At 36.2% G+C, this 22127-nt stretch overlaps 1 protein-coding gene across 3 annotated transcripts; it reads right to left on the bottom strand.

Moving 5' to 3' along the window:
* Positions 1–219: 219 nt before the first annotated feature.
* LOC131069304 (serrate RNA effector molecule) lies at positions 220–21905 on the bottom strand. 3 transcript variants are annotated; one of them, XM_058004666.2, is made up of 12 exons: positions 21316–21905; positions 18423–18547; positions 18172–18223; positions 3221–3295; positions 2990–3064; positions 2834–2881; positions 2635–2703; positions 1718–2527; positions 1572–1620; positions 978–1294; positions 660–881; positions 220–536 (listed from the first exon to the last, which is right to left on the bottom strand). In XM_058004666.2, exons 1-12 carry the CDS (start codon positions 21645–21647, stop codon positions 476–478), a joined length of 2235 nt encoding a protein of 744 aa, XP_057860649.1. In that variant the 5' UTR covers positions 21648–21905; the 3' UTR covers positions 220–475. The 3 variants fall into 3 exon arrangements, with proteins under 3 accessions (XP_057860649.1, XP_057860650.1, XP_059065514.1); XM_058004667.2 differs by lacking the exon at positions 21316–21905 and adding an exon at positions 18822–19166; XM_059209531.1 differs by lacking the exon at positions 21316–21905 and adding an exon at positions 18815–18949.
* Between the last annotated feature and the right edge of the window lie 222 nt (positions 21906–22127).

Below are 22127 nucleotides of genomic sequence, written 5' to 3'. Positions count from 1 at the left end.
ATTAACGGCTACTGTCATGGTATATGCAATAAAAATGTTAGATCTTTTGATTGAGTGTTTATAATGTTTACGAAGTTGAATTTTATCAAGACCCTGAACTATAACTGAAAATCCTACTGATAATACAAATCAACTATTCTAGATTTTGTTAGATATCACAAACAAGTAAATTACAACAGCGAAGTATCAAATAGTTGCTTCAACAATGCAGCTAATCACTAAAGCCAAAAGTTGCAAAAGTTGATTAACAGAAATATTGTTACATTATTTTGAACATTAAGATTTGCATACACCAAATTATTGAGGCTGTGAACCTATGTTAAGTCAAAATTAAAATAAGAACACATCCAAATCAATTTGAAGTCAAAGGCTTATCTTGTATACCATGCATAATATTCCCCTGAAACAACATCCAGGAACAAAGAACTTGCTACTCCATTCAACAAAGCTGGACCAAATGTGTGGACAAGCTGCCCTACAAACTCCTATAATCAATGACAGTAACTTCATCTTCTGGAACATCAAGATCATGGTAACTGCATTTACACGTAATCAAGATTAGCAATCTGCAGTGTCGTATGTCCATATTGACTAACCTATAAGAAAAAAATAATCACAAAACACTGGAAATGAAATCACAAACACAGAACAAGGCTTACTTCCGGATACGTCGAGGATCCTGCCGGAATGCTGGAGATATTGGAAGCATGACTTGTGGATCCATCATTCCTCCTCCCAATGAAGGTCCCCCACTTGAACGCCCCTTCCGTCCACGTGGACCACCATTGTTGTCAGCAGGATGAAAAGGTGGAGGCCCACCTTGTTCCCTCAACATTCGCATTGTAACTTCAGGGGGAGCAGGCACAAAGGGGCCCAGGGGTCTGCGCATTTGAAAAACATCAGAGTGGAAATATTACTCATACAGGACATGTAAAGGAACCAAAAAACAAATAAAATAATGGTACAGTGTTACCCACCCAGCTCCTGGCAAAGGCATTAAAACAGGCGGGGGTGGTGGCATATCTGAACCAAAAGGTGGTCCATGCATTGGTTGTCCAAAAGGATCAAACATTGAAGGATCAGAGTGACCCGCATCTTGGCCTCCGGGATAATCCTGAGATGGTGAATTCTCATTCCTATCATAACGATCTTCTTCATTGGTCCTGTCAATCCTTTCAATTTCCCTTCTACTTCCTCGATCAGGATGGTCAACATCTCTACCTCGGCTACCAGAACCTGTTGAAACATCACCAGCAATACCTGGTCCTACCTTCCGTCTGCGTGCCTTGTCTCTCTGTACCAAATGGAGGAAGAAAGAGATATAATCAGGTTACTGGGAATATAAAGACTGACAATGACAATAATTGTCTCTCTGTAACCAATGGAAGAAAGAGATTAGAGATATAATCAGATTACTGTGAACATAAAGAGTGACAATGACAATAATTAAAGACGTCAGTTATCCAGTCCATATATTGTGACATAGTATGATTAGAAAAATTATTACAGAGTTTAATCGAGAAAAATATCTCGCAATGCCAATAATTCCTTAGTCAAATGGTCATTCATACCTGCCCAGACTGTTGAGTTGTTACTGCAGAACCAGGTGCATCTGGATCACTGATATATCCACAAACTTAGTCAATTATCAAAATAAACAGGGAAAAAGGATAAGAAATAACGGTGCTATCTAATCTTAACTCTAACGATGTCTTACTTCATGTAGTTATTAAAATATATTTCTGAACGTGCTTTAGCTGTTAGCTCTGCAACAAGATCTTGATGCCTCAATTTCAAGTGCTTGTGCACAAATTCAGCTGCATGAAATAGCTTTGTACAACCCTTAGCTCCACAACCATATTTCCATCCATACTTTTCATCTCTTATTTTTCTCACATATGGATCCAAGGCTTCAATTGTTGCAACTTCCAGCTTTTCCTTTGCTGACATGATTTCTAATGGATCCTGACCTTGTAACCTGGCTTCCCAAGTAGTATCCAATTTCTTCTCCCATTCAACTGCAGCTGTCTCATCATTATTGTTCTTGCTTTCTACTCTTATATGGCGTAATCCCTTGGGAGGTTCTTTCAATTCAGTCATTCCATAATAATCTAATCCATGAACTCTCCACAAGTAGGTCACAACAACATCCAAGAGCTCTATACCCTCATATCCCTTCACAGTGTTCGCAACTCTTACAATCACAACACCTATTGAGCCACTTAACGATTTCTCACCATCAAATTTATCTTGCTCTGAACCACCAAGAATATTATCATCTATACCTTTCTCTGCATCTAGTTTTCGAACAAGAGCTTGTCCAATATCTATATCCTTTTTAATTCGTCTTGGATCCGAACTCACTGGATGCGCTTTGGGAGCACTAGAAATGAGGTCATTTTCCTTTGCAGGGCCCCTACCATGTCTCCTCCTTTTGCCATTAGTCTCAGCATCATCATCTGAGTTCTGGTCACTTCCTTGCCCTCCCTTTGCAGATGAAGGTATTGATCCTGTAGCACCTGGACCTCTGAATCAAAGATCAAGCAAATATCAGAGACATCTGATAGTAATTTACATCAATTATAAGTTAATAAATTATAATGTTTTCATTCAACATTAATAGAGGTAGCTTACATATCAAGGGTTCCATTTTCTAACTCTTGCAGAAACTCCTTTGCTGTTGCCTTTGAATTCTCATTTCTCCTGCCAGATCACAATATAGTTTTGTTAGCATCATTAAATGAAAAGAGATATGCTTTAAGGAAAGAAACATAGATTTAACAATTTTGTCAAAGAAAATTCCGAGGCACAAGAAATATATTTGTTCACTAACCTTTGTATGACAGCTTCCAAATGTGAAGGGTCATATTTATCCTTCAGCCTACATCACAAATAAAAAAAGTCTTAAAACAGAATTTTTATAAGAATTTGAAGGAAATGCCATTTTTAAACGTCAGTAAAAAAGACTGATGTTTGAAGTACAGCTTACCAGTCTTCATCTTTGTGTGCCTCATAAAAAGCACGTTTTTGGGTGTTTATATATTCTGTTCTATATTCCTGGTATCTGTTGAACATTCAAGTTTTACTTTTGAATTCAGCATTCTATCACATAAAGTCAACATAAAAGTTTCTTTAAATGTCAAAATTGGCATTGAAATTGACTAAACAAACTGTCTCCACATACATAAGGTTCTCGGTGTTCCATAGTTTAGAAAATTACCTGCGGTCTGCTTCAGCTGGTAATATGTCATCCTCGAGCTCTTGTATGAATTGTTTATAAGTCATCAACCCTTCCCTGAAAGCACTTTTCTCCCATTAGATAACTAAATAGCTGAATAAACCTCTAAGCATTAATTAACAAAATTACTGTGTCAAAGAACTAGAGACTAACAATGAAAAGATTTTAAATTGATTGCAATATTATAGTAGATACTAACACTGAAATCAATCCTGAAGCATACATGTCCGGGAGATGCAAATACTCGGGCAAGAAGATTCATCATTCAAGATAAGGGAGATGACTGGGAGTTATGATGATGCAGAGAGAAGGGGATTGCAATGGTTTAAATCACAAACATATTATCCAATCAGAATATTTCTTTCCCCACAATTTGGGAACAATCATTATAAATAACTTACAAAGAAATTCATATCATTAAAAAAATATTACATAAAATGTAAGTCTGTCAGTTTATGTTTTCATCTGCCGTCAAGTAAATAGCATATACCATGGGAGGAACCCAACATGTTTAAGCAACGAGATTCTTCTGTATTATTGCTTTCCTGAGCTTCTCAAAAGGACTTGTAACACCTAAGCAAGTTTTGTAACTAGAAAATAGTCCTGATAGTTTTCTTAATAAACTTGAGCATTCTTTTAGATCAATAAGTCACTTGACCTATAAGAATAACTGTGTATAAATGTAAAAAACAACTATTTGAACCTTGGGATGCTATCATGCTAGAGAATTATCTCAAATCAGTTATCCAATAGAAGTTCCAAACTGAGAACAAAGCAAATACTACAGGAAGTAATCATTTTGAGTAGGCCTCAATGGGACAGACAAAGATGTTTACTTTTACACATTTAATCACTAAACCAAAGTACCACAGAGCCAAATAGGGCCATGCAAGGCCTTCATGTTTTAACAACAAAGTTATATTATTATTAATGTACACTGGAACTCTTGTAGGACCAGAAAGGCTAAGGTTAAGAATTTCCAAGTGACCCAGAAATTAGCCTGCAAATTCACATGCATTAGTTATTTTATGTGTCAAATGTTTGATCTTCTAAATTTTATGGTCAGAAAGAAAACTGCAAGCAACTATAATGAGTTACTAGCAAAATGATATTCACATGAGTTTATAAACTAGCACTTGCACCAAAGGAGGTGCAATGGTTACACCCAGAGATTAGAAAATCGCCCCCGACTCGCCAAACTCGGCGAGTCCGAATCCGAGTTATGCCCCCTGAGCCTGGCAAGCTCGGACTCGGACTCGTCTGATTCCAGGGGGCGAACTCGCCAGACTCGCCGAGTTGGCGAGTCCCAAGCATGGGACCCGGCCAGCGGCAAGGCCAAAAAAAGGCCAAAAAAAAAGCATTTTTTAAAGGTTTAACTTCTTTTATTTATGTTATTTATCCTCCAACCCTAAAAGTGAACTTCATTTAATTCATTTGGAAAAATAGGAGGAGAAAAGTGAGTTGTGAAGAAAAACAAGGGTGCATTGAAGAAAAACCAGCAAGGAGGAAGCTCAAGATTTCTTCCATTTATCACATTGGGGCTGCATTGTGTTTGGATTTAGTGCATCAAGAGTTGGATAGGAAGAGTTTGCAGCTCATTTCAAGCTTGTTGTAAAAGTTGAAGATTTTTTTGTTTCTTGTATGCAAAAAGTCCATTTTCTATTCATTTATTTTGAAAGTTTTACATTTTCTTCCAAAATCTTTTGTATGTTTGTATGTTAGTATGTCGTATGAGTTGTACTATGTAGGGTTGTATGTAGGGTTTGTAAAAAAAATTTGTTAAAAAGTTACAATTTTTTTTAAAACAAAATTTACAAACCCTACCTTAGTTTTTTTGAATGTATGTATTAATTTCATTTTGTATTTGTAATGTTTTATTGCAGCAAACTTCACTTTATTATTTGCCTCAACTTCAAGTTTCACAAAACTATCCTACAATGTCTACTTCAGCTTCTAGACCCCGCATTAGAAAGGACCCTGCTTGGAAATATCACGAGGATTTTCCAGGGCAAGGAAAGGGGCAAATAAAATGTACATTTTGCAAAACAATATTCCATGGAGGTATATATAGAGTGAAATACCATATTTTTGGTGTCCATGGACATGATGCCGAACCATGCCTAAAAGCACTCCCTAAGGCCGTACGTGATTGTTATGTTATGGTTGAGGAAATTGAAAAGAAAAAAAAACAAAAGGAGGATCGAGCGGCCATTGGGAGAGAGGCAACTTTAGGAAAAGGGACACAATTAGGTTGTGTTGGAGGCCCTTCTTCCTTACCTCCATATCATCCCACTCAGTTTGCTACTGCTGGTGTTGGTGCTTCCACTTCTATTTCTGTAAGTGGCAGTGCCACTCCCACTTCTCATGTTCCTAGCACTAGTAGTTGTAGTGGGAGTGTTAGCATTGGACCTAGGATTCGTAAATCTAGGTTGGGTACCTTCTTTGTGCCTCGCACTACTCCTGAGTCCCAACAGTCGCTTGAGAGCATGGGTTGGAACAAGGAGATCCATGATGCCGCTAAAATGGCAGTTGGCAGGTTTTGGGTCTACAACAGTGTTCCATTCTTTACAGTCAGGTGAATGTTTTATGTTTGATTGTTTTAATTTTTATACTTTGATTCTTCGTTTTATTTTTTCTCGTACATACTACACATAGTACATAGTACATACTTAACTTATCTCATTGAATTTATTTGTGACAAGTCTCCTTATTGGCAAGAAATGGTTGATGCCCTTACCATATGCGGGGCGGGGTTCAAAGCCCCTTCTGAGTCTGAGGGGACCCATTTTGACTCAATTGGTGAATGATGTGAAGAAGGAAATAGGTGAACAATGTCAGATATGGAGCACTAAAGGTTGCACCATCATGACTAATGGTTGGATTGATAGGAGAAATAGAACTCTCCTTAATTTTCTTGTTTCTTCCGCAAGTGACTAATTAATTTTAGTTTCATTTAGTCTTTTATTTTTTATTTTTTATTTAATGGTTTATTGAATGATCATTGATCTTGCTTAATTTTTTTATTTCAGGGGGGCACCGTTTTCATCAAGTCCATTGATGCCTCCGCCCATTGCAAGAATGCCACCTACCTATGTGAGCAAATAGAGGAGGTGATTGATGAGGTGGGTGAGGAGAACGTGGTACAAGTGGTGACCGACAATGCAGCAAAATATGTTGCTGCAGGTAAACTTTTGATTACAAACTAATTTTGTTTGCAAATTAATTACTATTTTGTAACTTCATTAATTACAATGCAACAAAGCTGCAGGTAAACTATTGGTGGAGAGGCACCCATCTATAGTTTGGACTCCATGTGTTGCCCCTTGCATTGACCTCATGTTGGAGGATATTGGTCAAGAGATGTGTAGAAAGGGCGAGAAATGTGTGCAAATTTGTATATAATCATTCATGGGTGTTGGCTCTTATGAGACAATACACAGAGCAGAAGGAGTTAGCTCATCCAGGAATCACAAGATTTGCCACAAACTTCATCACATTGCAGTCCATGCTTCGCTCTAAGTCGGCCTTGAGACATATGATTGTTGGTGAGGAGTGGTCTTCCTCATCCTATGCTGCCACCCCTGCAGAGAAAGATATGGTAGACTGCATTTTTTATGAGCGAGACTTTTGGGTCCCTTGTGATGAGATAGTGAAGGTAAATTTTTTATAAATTCTACAGTTTAACTTTTTGTTTTATAACTTTTTATATATATTCTCTTATTTGCTCATTTTTCTAAATTACACAATATTTTCAATTTTGCAGTTTGTTAAGCCTTTGGTGGTTTTGTTGCGAGTTGCGGATGGAGAAAAGCCTACAATGGGCTACATTTATGAGGGCATGGATAGGGCGAAGGAGGGCATCAAATCCGTCTATGAAGGAGATGAGAGCAAGTATGGCCCCATTTGAGAGATCATTGATAGGAGATGGCATCATCAGCTTCATAGGCCCATCCATGCATTAGCCTGTTATCTAAATCTAGCATTCCATTTTATCCCTTCTTTCAAGGCTGAAGTGGAAGTCCTTAATGGGCTATACTCGATCATGGAGAAGATGGCACCTACTGGTACTACTTAGATAGAGCTTATTCGAGAGCTACAGTTGTTCTCAAATGCACAAGGGGAGACCTTCTCTCATCTTATCACCAAAGACAGTAGGACAACTATGATGCCAGGTAAAAATAAATTGTAAGGCTTAATTTTAGTTTTATTGTATATTGTTAAATGAGTTCATGAGTGAGACTGATTTTATTTATTTTTCTCATTTCAAACTCAAATAATTGATGGAGCTTTTTTGGCCCAATGACCCCAAATATTCAGACGTTGGCCATTCGCATCTTGAGCCAACCATGTAGCGCATCTGGTTGTGAGCGCAATTGGAGTATGTTTGAGCACATACACTCCAAGAGGCGCAATAGATTATCTGTGGAGAAGATGAATGATCTCGTCTTTGTTTACTACAACCTCCGCCTAAGAATGAGAAAGAATGCATTAGTTGACATCTCTCCTATCATTCTAGATGAGGTTGATCCTGATGCAGAGTGGGCCACTGAGACAGATCTTGCGGCTATCTTTAGTGATGATGACACTGATTGGATCGACCACGTAGATATTGAGGTTGAGGTTGTAGCCATGGCAGAGGAGGAGTAGAGAGCACGAGCAGAGAAGGAGATTCAGAGGCAGATATTGATAGTGACACAGATGTTCCTGATGTTGGTGAGCATGGCATGGTGTCACGGGGAGCGGCTATGGCTGCCAAATCATCTAGGACCTACCTTAAATGCCTTCACAAGGGGCAGGGGCCAGAGGGTGCACACTCCTCTGAGCCATAGGCTTGTAGTTGTATTTACCTTTGGTATTTGTGTGGAACATTTGATGATGATCGTATGATGACATGGATTTTTTATTCCATGAGTTTTGTAACATTGTATACATTTGACAATATTTATATATCTATGTTTGTTATTTCCTTTAGCTACAATTTGCGTTTATGCTTATGTGATTGAAGTATACTTGTGTATGTAATCAAATGAGCCGAGTTTGATGATGTTATTGTGTCTTTAAGGTGCATTCAATAAAGGGTGCATGAAACAAGTTTTAAATCTTTTTAAATCTCTAAATTTCTTGAGTTTTTCACTTTCCCGAGTCCAACCGAGTTTGAAGCCGAGTCTAACTCCGAGTCCCAATTCCGAGTCCCGGTCGGCCTTGCTGAGTTCGAACTGAGTCCTAGTCCCGTTTCTTTGGTTACACCAATAGTAAGATATGTGTTAAATAAGATATTGGAGGGTACAAATTAATAATTATAGTATGCCATAGTAAACAAAAATCAACAATTAAAATTCTCCTCATAAGTCCCATAAGATCCTTCATTGTACACTATCTTTTTTACAATATAAGAAAACAAAGTGAATAGATTTGATCTTGATCATTAATGTCTTCTTTGTTAGGGTTAGGGTTAGATATAGAATTAGGGTTAGTCTTCACAATTATCATGTTCAGAAAATTGCAAGGAGAAATGATAGCTCGATGTTACCTAAAATTTGAAGAGTGCCATGTGACAGAGAAGTGGCAAGGTGAGAATCTAGGGTGACTTGTGAAAATGAGGGTGGGAATGAGGTGGGGCAAATAATTTGCATCATGGATGCCAAACAAAAACTAAAAGGTGAAAAAATGTGTTGTGATTAATGCTAACACAATTACCCATGTGGCCACTATCAAAACCAAACGGTGAACGAAAAAACCTAATGCCCTCACTTAATAATGTTATTTATTAAGGGAGCAGTCCCACGGGTTTTACAAGGTATATTTAGGGGTTTTTTTAGCTAGTAATGGGATATTTTTATTTTATATTTTTGTTGTTCAAGTGAACAGACAATTTGAAATGATCACTTTTTAACCATATTAAAAATTATAAGATATAAAATACAATAAAGATTAAGTTTAATAAAACTATTTTCTTCAATATAGAGTTAAATATATATATATATATATATATATAGAAAATAATATATTAGTTAAAGTCAACTTGTTCAATATATTTAATATAATATATACAGTATAATTAATAAAACAAGCTATAAAATTCAAACATAAAATAAAGAATTTATTACAAATAAAATATAATAGAATTCAAAATTTATTAATTTTATAATTACATAAAATATATAGAAAATAAAATAAAATTTAAAAATAGAGTTAAAATGTAGAATATTTAATCGAAATTAATTGAAGAAAAAAAATGGCGCAGAGCGAAAACTCGCATAACTCCGAAAAATGGCAGAAGGAAGGCAAAAAAGTAGATGGATGCAAATCAGAAGAATACAAACGCAATCACGAGGGTAAAATATTGGTGAATGATTGCAGCGATGAAGACTCGGAAGGGTTACAATCGATCGAGCTTATGGAAGAGATTGAAAGCGATATCGAGTTTTTGGAAGAACTTACGAACATATGCAGATTTCTTGGTTCACGTATGGAAAGAAAGAAAATTCATAAATGGATCGATGAATCTTGAAGTCCCAGCAGATTACCAAATTTCTTCCTTGGGGTTTCTTCATTGTAATTTTTGCATCCAAGGAAAAACGTGATAAAATTTTAAACGGAGGCACATGGAAAAGCATCCCTTGTATATTCAGAAATGGCAAAGAAACTTTAACCTGTTTAAAACAGTTCCATACAACAAATCCGTTTGGATCACATACAACAAATCTGCAACAACCTACCGATGGAATATTGGACTGAGGAGGCCTTGGAAAAAATCGGTAGAACTCTCGGAACCCTAATAAGCATCGACACAAATATTGCGGAAGGTGACTCATTCATATATGCAACATTAGAGATCATGGCAATTTCTAAGATTCCGAAAAAAATCAAACTTAGGGCACATGGTATTGATTGGATCAAGAGTATGAAAGTTGGAGAAGAAAAGTTTTACATTCTACCAAAGATTGCAAGATCCCTCAAGAAAAAATGGAAATGTGGATTCCAAAATCCAATATTGAGAAAAGGTACATCAGGAAAGTGAACTAGGGCATAAAATGAAGGATGAGGTTGGCAATGCTATGGTGGTGGCGCTAGGACTAGCAATCCCTAGGACAAAGTCGGATATGGTGGATTCACGGCCCAGACAAAGTAGCAACCAAGACATGGTATAAAAAGAATTTGGGCACTGCAGTTGGCCACAATGGGTATACAGATGAAAACAATGAGGACAAATTGTTGGATGACAAATGGGAACAAGAGGAGGACAATTGCAAGGAGTTAGGGATTACCGATCAAAGATGCATTTGCCAATCTGCTGCTAGGCTTCTTGAGAAGGGTAGAGAAAATAGAGGGAGGAAAAAAAATAAGTTTAAAAGAGAAGTTGAGGCCTTGGAAAAAGGGCTTCCCAATGTTGTGTTTTTCTTCAAAAGGAAAAGTACCAAGGGAGCAAATGCCTCCCTTGGGAAACAATTAAAATCTAAACATGGAATGTCAGGGGTTTGGTGGCCCCTAACAAGCGAAGGATGGTCAAGCGACATCCGGAAAAAATGGCTAGTAACATTATACTTTTACAAGAAACCAAGTGCATTGCTAAAGAAGGGGATAAGTTTACCAAATACTGCAGAAATGGTCAGGTGTTTTTCTGGCCGCTGTTGGGCAAGTTGGGGGCTCAGAATACTCTGGGATCCCAATCTAACAAGCCTCAATCCAATTGAGGATGAAGAAGAACTAGATATCGTGCAAGGTACATTGTAAACTAACAAAATTGGAATTCCCTCTATGGAACATGTATGGACCAATTCAAACTGCAGAGAAGGCAAACGTGTGGGACGAAATTATGAACGAAATCTATTGTTCAGGGAGACTTCAACGTGATACTCAATCTATCTGAAAAAAGGGGTGGTGTGGGTAAAGTTAGCAAAGACATGTTGGACTTCAGGGTGTTTCTACACAAAATCAATGCTACAAACTGCGCACCAAAGAACGCTTGTTTTACATGGACAAATAGAAGAGAAGGTTTCACAAATATTGCAAAGAGGCTTGACAAATTTATGCTTGGAAATCAATGAACATTGGAGAATTTAGCGGTTAATCCTTCCACCCTACCTTATGCAGTCTCTAATCACTATCCAATAACACTTGAGATCGACAGGGAACACCAATGGGGATGTGGGCACTTCAAGTTCAATATGTGGTGGAGAGAGGATTCCTTAATGAATTTGCTTGAGACATGGTGGAACGAATGCAATTTTTACAAAGGTACGCCTAGCTATTGCATAGTAAAAAAACTTCAGTATGTAAAAAATAAATTAAGAATATGGAACAAAGAAGAGTATTCAAAAACATTTTTGTAGAAAAAGAGAAGATTGACGCGGAATTGGAAAAAATTGAGCGAAAAATTAATGGTCAATGGAATGTATAGTGAAGATTCCTTCAAGAGAAGGCCCTAAAAGAATGACTTGCTGAAACATTGGCTTGAGAGTTGGAAAGCACCACCTAGTAGTGGTATTTTCGAATGGAAGCCAACGAATGAACTTAATACCCCTCTTGCAGCTCAAGAGGAACTCGGGAAAATCCTATCATCTAGGTGACCTTCTCTTAATTGCTTAGAGGATGAGGTCATCTAGTGTGCCTCCAAATCCGGGGAATACTCTGCTAAATAGGATATCATATACAAGTGGAGAACCAAGAGAAAGCTACTGGGCCATACAAATTTTGTTGGGATAAAATGCTTGCACCTAGAGCTGGTGTGTTCCTTTGGACTGCACTTCACAACAGAATTTTAACAGGTGAAAGTCTAAAAGTATATGGAATTGTTGGACTAAGCGTTTGTGTTCTTTGTAAGAGGCAAGAGGAAAGTACCAATCATTTATTATTCAATTGCTCCTTCTCCACATACTCCAAGAATTTGCTTTAAAATCACAATATCTTGCTTCCCCAAAAATTTGGCGAAAAGTTGGTCGGATCATGTGGGTACCCGTATGGTCCTGACTTTTTCTCCCCAAATTTCGGGAGCATGTTTTGGCGGTATTATAATATTCAAATCCAAGAGATTGGCAAAAAATATTATTTCTAAGTTGGCCTATGACTCAAAACAAAGTTAGGGTCTCCTACATAAACCCTTCCTTTCCTCATTTGAAGACCTAAGATCTAGCGATTGAAGGAGCCTCTTGTGAAGTGAAAGTGCAAGTTATGTGAAGTCTACAACAACAAATCAAGCATTCATCAAGCATTTATCAAGCCTTCATCAATCATCTTTAACAACAATTAGGAGTTTTGAAGACATTGAAGAATAACAGGAGATCACCAATTGTTGATTGGCTTGTACCTCTCCCTTAGAGTTTGGTATGGTTTCATGTTATTTTCATGTCTTTGTATGAGCTTCATAACATTCATTTTCAGATTTACAATCACACTTCAGATCCATTACTGCATTTGTGATTTGAAGCATTTACGTTTACATTTACATTTACAATCATTTAGGGTTTGCTCTCCAAAGTGTAGGGTAGAACTCTAGATTTACTTTCTTGTTCATTTAGGATCTTGCATACACACAAGATTCTTGCACACATATTTTCAATACATTATCAACTATTTGTGGATGTGGAAATCACCAAAACAAAGGATTTGATAAAGGCAAAACCCTATATAGCCACCTAGACACCCTCTTTCAAGTTGTACATGAATCCTGCAAACACACAAATTTCAAGACCGACGGAAGACACAGGTATAGACTCAACGTCAGAAGCAAATCCCAAATTCCAGGGACCAAGGCGTGGCGTCCTGGTCCAGGACTAGGGCATGGCACCCTGGTCCCCCCCCTGTTCTGCAACATTTTTTGGCATTTTAGAGTGTGGCACCCAGAAGTTTAGCTTTCTATAGTATCAAGGACCAAAGCGCCCAACACCCTGGTCATGCCCAGTCAACTCCAAATTTCAGTGCCAAGTAGACATCAGAATTCCTCTCCCTACTCTATACTCAATCTCCCAGTTTTAGTTCAATCAAATTCTCCATTTTCAGTTTATGTTTGCTCCATCGTTCATCTCCTAGCATAGTTGGTTATTGCACCATATTTTTCACATCTCTTCATTACAGCAAAGGAATAGAAACCCTGAGAGATATTCCTTGAATCTCTCTCTCTTACAAGAAGTGGTCAAAGTGAAATATCTCCATAGGCTCTTTCGTATTCCAATGTGTATATGAGAGTGGAATTAGATCTAAGCTACTTGGTTCCAATTTTATGCTCCACAAGAATTATTAAACCATTATATTATTAGATAATAACAATAAAAAACTTAATTCAACCCCGTCAAAAAGAAATTAATACCATTACAAAATTATTTCCTAGAAGCTAGCAAACTTTAACCACAGCTTCCTAATTTTTTAATTGGAATAAACCTCTAGACTTAATTTTTTTACTAATTTTGGGTGTGTTTTTATTTGTATAAGGTCCTCAATTTCTACATCCGAGTAAAGCTGGTAGGTGTTATTTTGTTGAATTTCTAAGCTACCAGAATTTGAATGCTTTGGATTAGTAAATTATGCTTGCCCATTCACCTTTTTAAGCAAGTAACGTTAACCAGTAATGTATTCAAAGATTGAAAACTCTCTTCCTACTTAATTATTAATATAATTTTATAAAATCGGTTATAAACGAGGCCTGGAATCTTACAATGCAAATGTGACAACTATAGGCCCACAAAATTTTTAATCCAAAACCTAAACATATTGTTTATCCCTAACGAACCTAAACAAAAACATAAATTGAAAAATAAAAAATTGTAATATCACTGTCAATTGACCGTTTATTTGCACAGCATTGCCCACATTGTCATTATATTATGAAATCGAAACAAATAATTGCAAATTCTTAAATCGCAAATATCTGTTTTATGCATGAAAATTGGTCAAAGTAATTTTCTGGCATGAAATTTTTTGGCCTCACACTTTTCCGGCATGAGACATCAATTTTTTTCAGTGGAAATTCCCAAATATATAGCCTATTGACTAATAAGAAGGCATGGAGGTATACAGAGCCAAAAAGGGTCATAGACTTTTATGTTTTAATAATCAAGATATTCCGATATAGTAATGTACTCCACAAGCAACAATAATGAGTTCATTGTGAGGTCAAAATAACCAAGAAGGCATCAAAGTAACCACAAAACTAAAAAGAGATCATACAAGGGGTTTATGTTTTAACAGATATGAAATTCAAATACATTAATGTTATGTTACTGGCCCACTAGCAAACTAGCTGGATCCAGGTCAAGTTCAAACCAGATATGTGATCTGATCCAATCCACCTACAAATACGAGCGGGCTGCAGCAGAATGGAACAAGCCAAATTGAATCTGAGAAAGATACCAAGGAACCCAGGCCAATCCAAGGCAAATTCATAAGTTCCCTACAGCTTTTTAAATTATTTTTGCATTAAAAAAATTGACTTCGACCTAGGTGCTGTAATACAGATTTCAAACCCAAAAAGTCACTTTTAAAACATTTCAAGCTCCTAAACAAGTTCATTTTTGCTCGTTGAATCAAACAATGTCGAAGAGAGCTAAAGATTGTCGTTGAAAGTTCTACAACAATTGCATTGTCATTCCTACATATTTGCAAGTTTACATTGGCTGCCAAGAACATTATAAAAGAATATTGGGGAAGAGCACCAGTAGCCGTCATAGTTCCAATAACCACACACTTATTGTCATAGTGACCCCCCCAATATCGATCATAGTTCCAATTTTTGAAAAGCCCATTAATAAATTTCACGTGTACCAATAGCCGATCACTTTTTGTCAATTTTTGTTCATAATTGGCCCATTTGTGCACCACTATTGGAACATTTGTACAAAACTATTGGGACATTTGTCCACAAATACTAGTGATTTTGAGTGGACGATTACAGGAACATCTTTAATTAGGTATCAAGCGACACTTTGAAATGTATACTTTTTACCTTTGTGTGCATAATTGATCCCACAACGTGCATCGTTACTACCCAAAAGCCAGAACAATAACTATAAGCAGTTCAATCGCATAAGAAGACAACAAAAAAAATTCATCAAAATCCAAAGTACCGTTTAGGATCTGAGGGTGTGCAAAGTTAGCTATGACAGCTACTAGTGCTCTTCCCCTAGCTGAAAAGAAGTTTTTTTTAATTTCTCCCTTCATTTTTGCTTTTTTTATTTTTTCCATTTATTTTTGTTTTATAAACACGAAACAAGCTCTTTATTTTATTTTTCTTTCATTTTTCTATGAATGTATCACTATGTTTGAAATTTTGAAAAAACTAAGTTTCATATATCTCCTTTTTTGTTTTTAAAATTTTATTTATTTTAAATGTGTTGTTTATTAAATTTATCAATAGTAGGTAGTCCTAGCCACATAGGCCAACTTAAATTCAAAACACATCTGAGGTTCTCCTCTGCAAAAGTATGTTTATATGATACATCTAATTCTAGGTAATGGGGAGTATATTTGAATTTGCCAAGATTCTGATGTTAGATATTCAAGTTCATATGATTAGGTGAAAGCCCATTTGTGTGGACTACCAAGACAGGGCATCGAAGTTTACCCTAGATAGAATAGTGTACTTGTGCCATCAAAGCAAGTGATAACATATATTATGCACCAAGAGCAAGCAGATGAACTAGCAAGCCTTGGAGCAAATCATCCTTTAGCAAAAAGAATATCAAAGGGAATGAAACCCCCTATGTCCCCATCTAATCCTAATGTTGTGGTAAGAGTCGTCCATTCTTTGCCATTCTTGAAAGTGAAGAACACATCACAAACAAAACACTAAAAGCACATCACAAACAAAACACTAAAAGCACCTTTAGAAACTACATTCGAAAATGAGACTCTAGACATTGGCAATCAACACATAGCAAGATGTATTTATGCAAATGAATTGGCATTCAATGTTGTTCACTCACCCAATTGATAGAAAATTGTGAGAAAAATTAATAAAGCTCCAAAAAGGTACGAGGACCTGAGTTATGAGGTATGTGGCACCTTATTAGACAAAGAGTTCATACTCAACGAAAGGCAATGCTTTTTACCTTGTTTTCAATGGGTGGAAAGATGCTAAATATTGGCCCTTGATCAATGTCATAGTAGTGTCCCCAAAAAGGCAATGCTTTTTACAGCGGTAGATTGTCCAAGGAAGATGAAGAATGGCCAACTTATTGCTAATATCTCAATCACAGCCATTGAGTAGTGGGACCCCATGATGTTGTTCAAGTCATAATGGAAAAGACAAAGAATTGTAGGGTTGTTGAATTTTTGGTTGAGGAACACTATTTATGCACCTTTTGGACAACTTGTGCAATCCATTCTCACAATTTTATGAAAAAAATTGGACCAAGGAGTTGTATGCAAAGGTTGAGGAAATGCTCATCAAGAATCACATGTTACAAGGAATTTTTACATCATTTTTGAAACTGGAGCTATTGAAGGGAAGGGAAGCAACATGAAATCTACTGGTTAAAATTTCACTTTAGTTAATTGAAAACTTATTTTTTAAATCTTAGTTACTTAAATCATAATTTGATTGCATATTCCAATTCTTGTTTCAATTTTGTTTTTCATTATTTTATTTTTTATTTTTAAATAGGTTGTTGAGACCTATTTCGCCTCTAACAAAATAATCTTGAGATAACTTGTGAAAGTTTGAGAGGCACTTTCAAGCATGGTCATTACCCAAACTTTGTCCATATGAAGGCAAAGCAACACTGAGTGGGTAACAAATATTAAGCAAATGATCCTAACTAACTCTTGTGGGATTGTGTGTAGTATCTCCTCAGTTTCACCAAGCCCATTTTGAATATAATTCATTATATTGACATGGACAAGCTTTTCTTGGGAGAGGTATAAAATGGCATTGACTCAATGACTAAGAAGATGAATACCATCATAAATGTGAAAAAGCAAGACCTTAAAATAACTTTCTTCAAACAAATGAACACAATTATTGAAGAAAAAAGTTAACACAATGACCACCTCACTACATTTTCTTGCCTTTATATTGAGTCCAAAATACTATAGTGTTGAGATTCATTTTGTACCAATAAAGATTTCCCCATATAGAGATTTTTAAGTCATTGAAGAGTACAAGACAGCATTTCATAGACCCTTCTCTAATCCTAATTTGCAAGATGCTGTAAGTGAATTCATTATTTTGTACATTCAAATAGTCAAAATATTGCTACAAGGGGGCACAAAGTTGAACAATATATTGTACTTGAGGAGCACAAAGACCACACATTTCGTACAAGTGGCAATGGCACTGCTTGTTATTCTTCAACTGTTTTTACATTATCTAATGTCAATGATGATGATAATATTAATAATTTAGAAGTTTCATTTGATAGTGAAAACCAATCATTGAACAAAATATTATTATTTTAAAATTGAACTTGAAGTATGAGCAATGAATATTTTCTTATATTTATCATTAATTTTTTCAATGACATTCAAGTTTATCGTGTTTTTGTTGTTTATATGATGTTCTCTGGTATTCTAGCTTTAATTCTTGCTTTTACATGTTTTTTATACAAACAAACCCAACCCAAAGACCAATTGCCAAATCCATGAACCTGAACCAAGATCCATACCAGAACCACTTAGCATTAATGTGATATGATAAATTGATGTATATGTTTAACTCTTGTAGGACTAGAAATCTAAAGCTAGAAGTTAAAAGTGACACAGTTTGGCCCAAAAAAATAAAATGCATTATTATTGTATATGTCAAACGTTTGCTACGGGTTTAATACTGATTAGTGGATTCTGCAATTTATAATTTAAAACAAAAAACGTTTTACCGATATAACACTACAATTGAAAAATGACGAACAAGAACTACATTAAAAATAAACAGGCAAGAAGAAAATCACACATTCAGCACAATTTCAAAATGAAAAGAAAAAATTAAAGGAGAGCAAACCAACCGTTGAGGAGCACCCATATCACTGAAGCCTGTACGTCCAACACCAGGCCAGTCTGGAATTACATGCAACAAAATTATTAAGAAATATGAAAAAACAAAACACAGGTAATTTCACAGTGCTCCTGCAGAGACTAAAATTCACATGAAAGATAGTGTCCCAAAGATTCATCTTTAATGTCATGGAAACAAAAAAGCTAGTTTACGCTTATTCAGAGGTCTCAGCATTGGTATGTTGTTATCACTTAAAAGTACCTGGAGGTCCGCTTTGAAAACCAGATGCACGTCCTAAGTGCCGACCATGGTGTCTTTCATCTGCATATCCAGCTCTTCCTCCCATTACACCTCTATCATATCCTCCAATTCCATCATAACCAAACCTGCCACTCATTTTGGGTAAAACTTTAACAATCAAGATATAACATCTCACAGGCGCATATACTAATTTTGCCAATGATTCTATACCCTGTTTCCTGTCTAACAAAAGGTCCTCAGAAAACATATAATCTAAGAAAAGACAGCTCATTGCTCCAGACCGTAAAATCACATACTGATTCCATCAGACATAATATGGAAGTGAAAGATAAATATTATACAGATGGAAATAGAAATAGACTTAATGTTTGTTGATGTCACAAGCTGGGCACCTCTTACTCTGGTTGTGATTGGCAGCTGAAGTCAACAGCCATCTTTACTAATCCTTAAGATTTGAATCCCGAACAATCAACCTTGGCTGCTCTCTTCCAGTAATAATGTTACTGATGAATAATAAGTAGTCTCTCATAAGTTGTTTTCCTAACTCTCTCAGAAAACTAAGAATGGCCATGCAGGACCATTAGAAAGAAAAGATAGCTCACAAGTATCTAAACTGGTCACTCAAAAATTATGTCAGAGATAGGGTTCTCTGCTTTGGAAAGAGAAACTAAAATCTAGTATTGAGAGCTCTCTTCTTAAAAATCTGCACTGTCAATTCTTGATTAAAGTCGCAGAAAAGTGAGCCATATGCCTCTACCAAAATTATTCAGCCATATGCCTGTACCAATATAAATCTGTTAGAAAAAATGCTAAAAAAGTATAGCCGTGCAAGAAGACAAAACTTGGGGGCAGCAAAGGAGCATCGTTCAGAACTGTATCAAAGGTTCTATTAGTAAACTATGTAACCTTATTAACAATAAATAAGTAGAATGTGAAGAGTTTAATAGGATTTAGAGAGCCAATACCAATTAGGTAAACACACACCATAGGATGTTCAGTCCACTTAATGCAGCTAATCTGTTGAAAACTTCTAACAGAACCCTTTAAAGGAGTTAGCCATATTACAGAAGTGGAAAGGACTTTCTTATACAAGCAACACAGACTCAACATGTAGCCTACAGATGCATGCTTGATATCTTAGTGAATTCAAATTATAAAACTGGGTGGGTGCCAAGAAATCAAATATATATGGTTCCTGCATCTTGTTTGATATTAGTGGGAACATTCATAATTTTTGCATTTGATCCAGATCAGTTGATATCAAAAAATTTGTCTAAAAGCTTCGAAGGCCAATAACATGTCCTAATGCCAAGAAAATACAAACAATAATAACTCAGAATTGCATGAGAAAAACATTTAAGGCTCTTCAAAAGAAAAATGAATAAAGTATAAGACCTAAGTTTGACAATTACTTGACTAGGCAAAAGTCTGTTTGCTAAGATAATTAGCACATTGGTTTTAAGAGAATATCATTAAATTAAGAACTTGTTGTATTAATGTTAAAAATAATTTAATTAAAAAAAATAAAAAATTGGGGTTCTAAAGAAAATTAGGGTTCAGAAATCATACAAAGTTGCAGGAAATTATGTGAACAATTTCACACACTTGCCAAAATAAACAATGAGTTACAGAACCTTGCTATTAATAAAAAAATTGTTCATAATTTATTTGGCTAAAGATTACATGACATTATTTTAAAAAACTAAAACAAACTTACAGTGCTAGGATTCAAAATTAATCATTGTTAATTGTGATTTTAAAAACTACAAATTCCAAGGTTTGAAACTAAAAAGGGTTTAGACCGCATCAAGAGTTGCATGAAAAGATATAAATAAACGAGCAAGCTCACCAAAATAAACAATAGGTTACACAATCTTCTGATAAATAAAATAATCTCTCATAATAGATAAAAATTATTAATAAACACCCACATAGTTGGAATCCAGTCAGTCAAAAAGCTGTGCTTACAAAGGGCTCACCTCTGTTTGATAACTGTTGGATGCGTCTTGTTTTAATCCCAGTTAACTTTCAAAAAGTAAATAAAAATAAAATGTTAATTTTAACAGACGTGTTAAGAGTCTTCTTGATCAACCTGCATAGGTAGTTTAAAATTCAATGTTTCAAATCTCAATGACAGATCAGTTTTCTATTCCCTGGAGATGGATCAAGCAAGGAGACGTAAACTACCAACACAGGTTGATATAGAATACACTACAGGCACTCCACGCTCGAAACAGAGGCCTGTGACATTTTCTAGAAACAGAAAATTTACCATACTATAGGAAACAAAAGATCGATTCCCTTAGTTAAATTAACAAATCCCCACAGAGTAAATCTGTAAAAAGTCCAGTTGGTTGGAAATCTACGCTCTCAAAGAGTCCGACATGGTTCAACCCCTGCTGGTTCGAATATGTCTTTCCCGGTAGAAAAACCAATTACAGGACATATATGCTGGAGTCTTCTGATAGCATGGGTGGGTTAAGCTCCGACAATCCAGGTGGCACTGTTATACCAATTTTCTAGTCCCAAAGAAGGGTTTGGCAGTAAGAACCCAAGCGTGGTTGCTCCAACACAAAAACAGTTTGATTCTTGATATTACTAACACATTGATACATTCAAGCAATAATTCTAAGAAGAAAGGTCCAGGCGATTGTCTAAGAGACAAAATATTAAGAAATATCTATTCGCAAAACAATGGTTCAAGAGAATGTTGAGACAGAAAATTCACTTATATTTTAGGCTTCTACTAATATTTACGAAAATGGAAGTTGTAGAAGTTTGAACTTTCGCAAGGGTAACACGAGGACTTCCCGAGATAATGCAACAATTTAAAAACAAATACCCCTGACGTTTACATAGTTTAGGGTTTGCATTTGGAAAGCAGAGGAAGCACCTTCTATCGTCGGAGTTAAAGCCTCCTCTGGGGCTGCCACGACGGCTGTCGTAAGCATCATCCCTGCGAGACCTCTTGTAAGGAGGAGAACGACGCGAGGGCGGGGAATGGCGGCGGTCCCGTGGGACGTACGGCGGGGGGCTAGGGCTGTGCCTGCGCTTGTAATCTCCTCTGCGAGGCGGCCTCTCGTCTCTGTCATCTCTTCTTTCTCGAGAATCCCTGTCTCGCTTACGATCTTCAGTTATCGACTTCTCCTTTTCCTTTCGCTCCGCTGGCCGCTCCCTGCGGCGATCCAGGGATTCCGTGGGCGCCATGTCCAGCACCTCCGCCATTATAGAGCTTGAAATTTAACTGCAAATTTAAAACCCTCTAGTGCCGCGACGTACAATTTTTCTCCTTTCCCCACTCTTACTTGTCAAAATTAAAAACCTTGGGCGAAGCCTAAAACCTGCTTCCGCCACGATTCTAGGATTGACAAAAAAATCTGATTCTCAGGCGGATTATATATTTAAAGGATTTGTGGCACCTTATTTTTGGGATGTGGAATTGGTGGGCTCTGACAGAGCAATGGAAGGAGGATATAAGGGTTTGTACAAATTATAATGTAAACAATATAAGTACATAAAAATATATATATAATTATAATTACAAATTAATTTATATTAAATTAGTTGTTTTGTTAGTTAAAATAAATATTTAAAAATTAAATGTGAATGTTTAGGATATTTATATTTATTTCTAAGGTTTAGAGTTTCAAGTTTGTTGTAATCACGAGTGCCACTACATTCATAGGCAATAAAATATTTATTGTA

The sequence above is a fragment of the Cryptomeria japonica genome, chromosome 8, assembly GCF_030272615.1.
Source record: "Cryptomeria japonica chromosome 8, Sugi_1.0, whole genome shotgun sequence".
Taxonomy (NCBI): Eukaryota; Viridiplantae; Streptophyta; class Pinopsida; order Cupressales; family Cupressaceae; genus Cryptomeria; species Cryptomeria japonica.
This window is presented reverse-complemented; position numbering and strand designations above follow the sequence as displayed.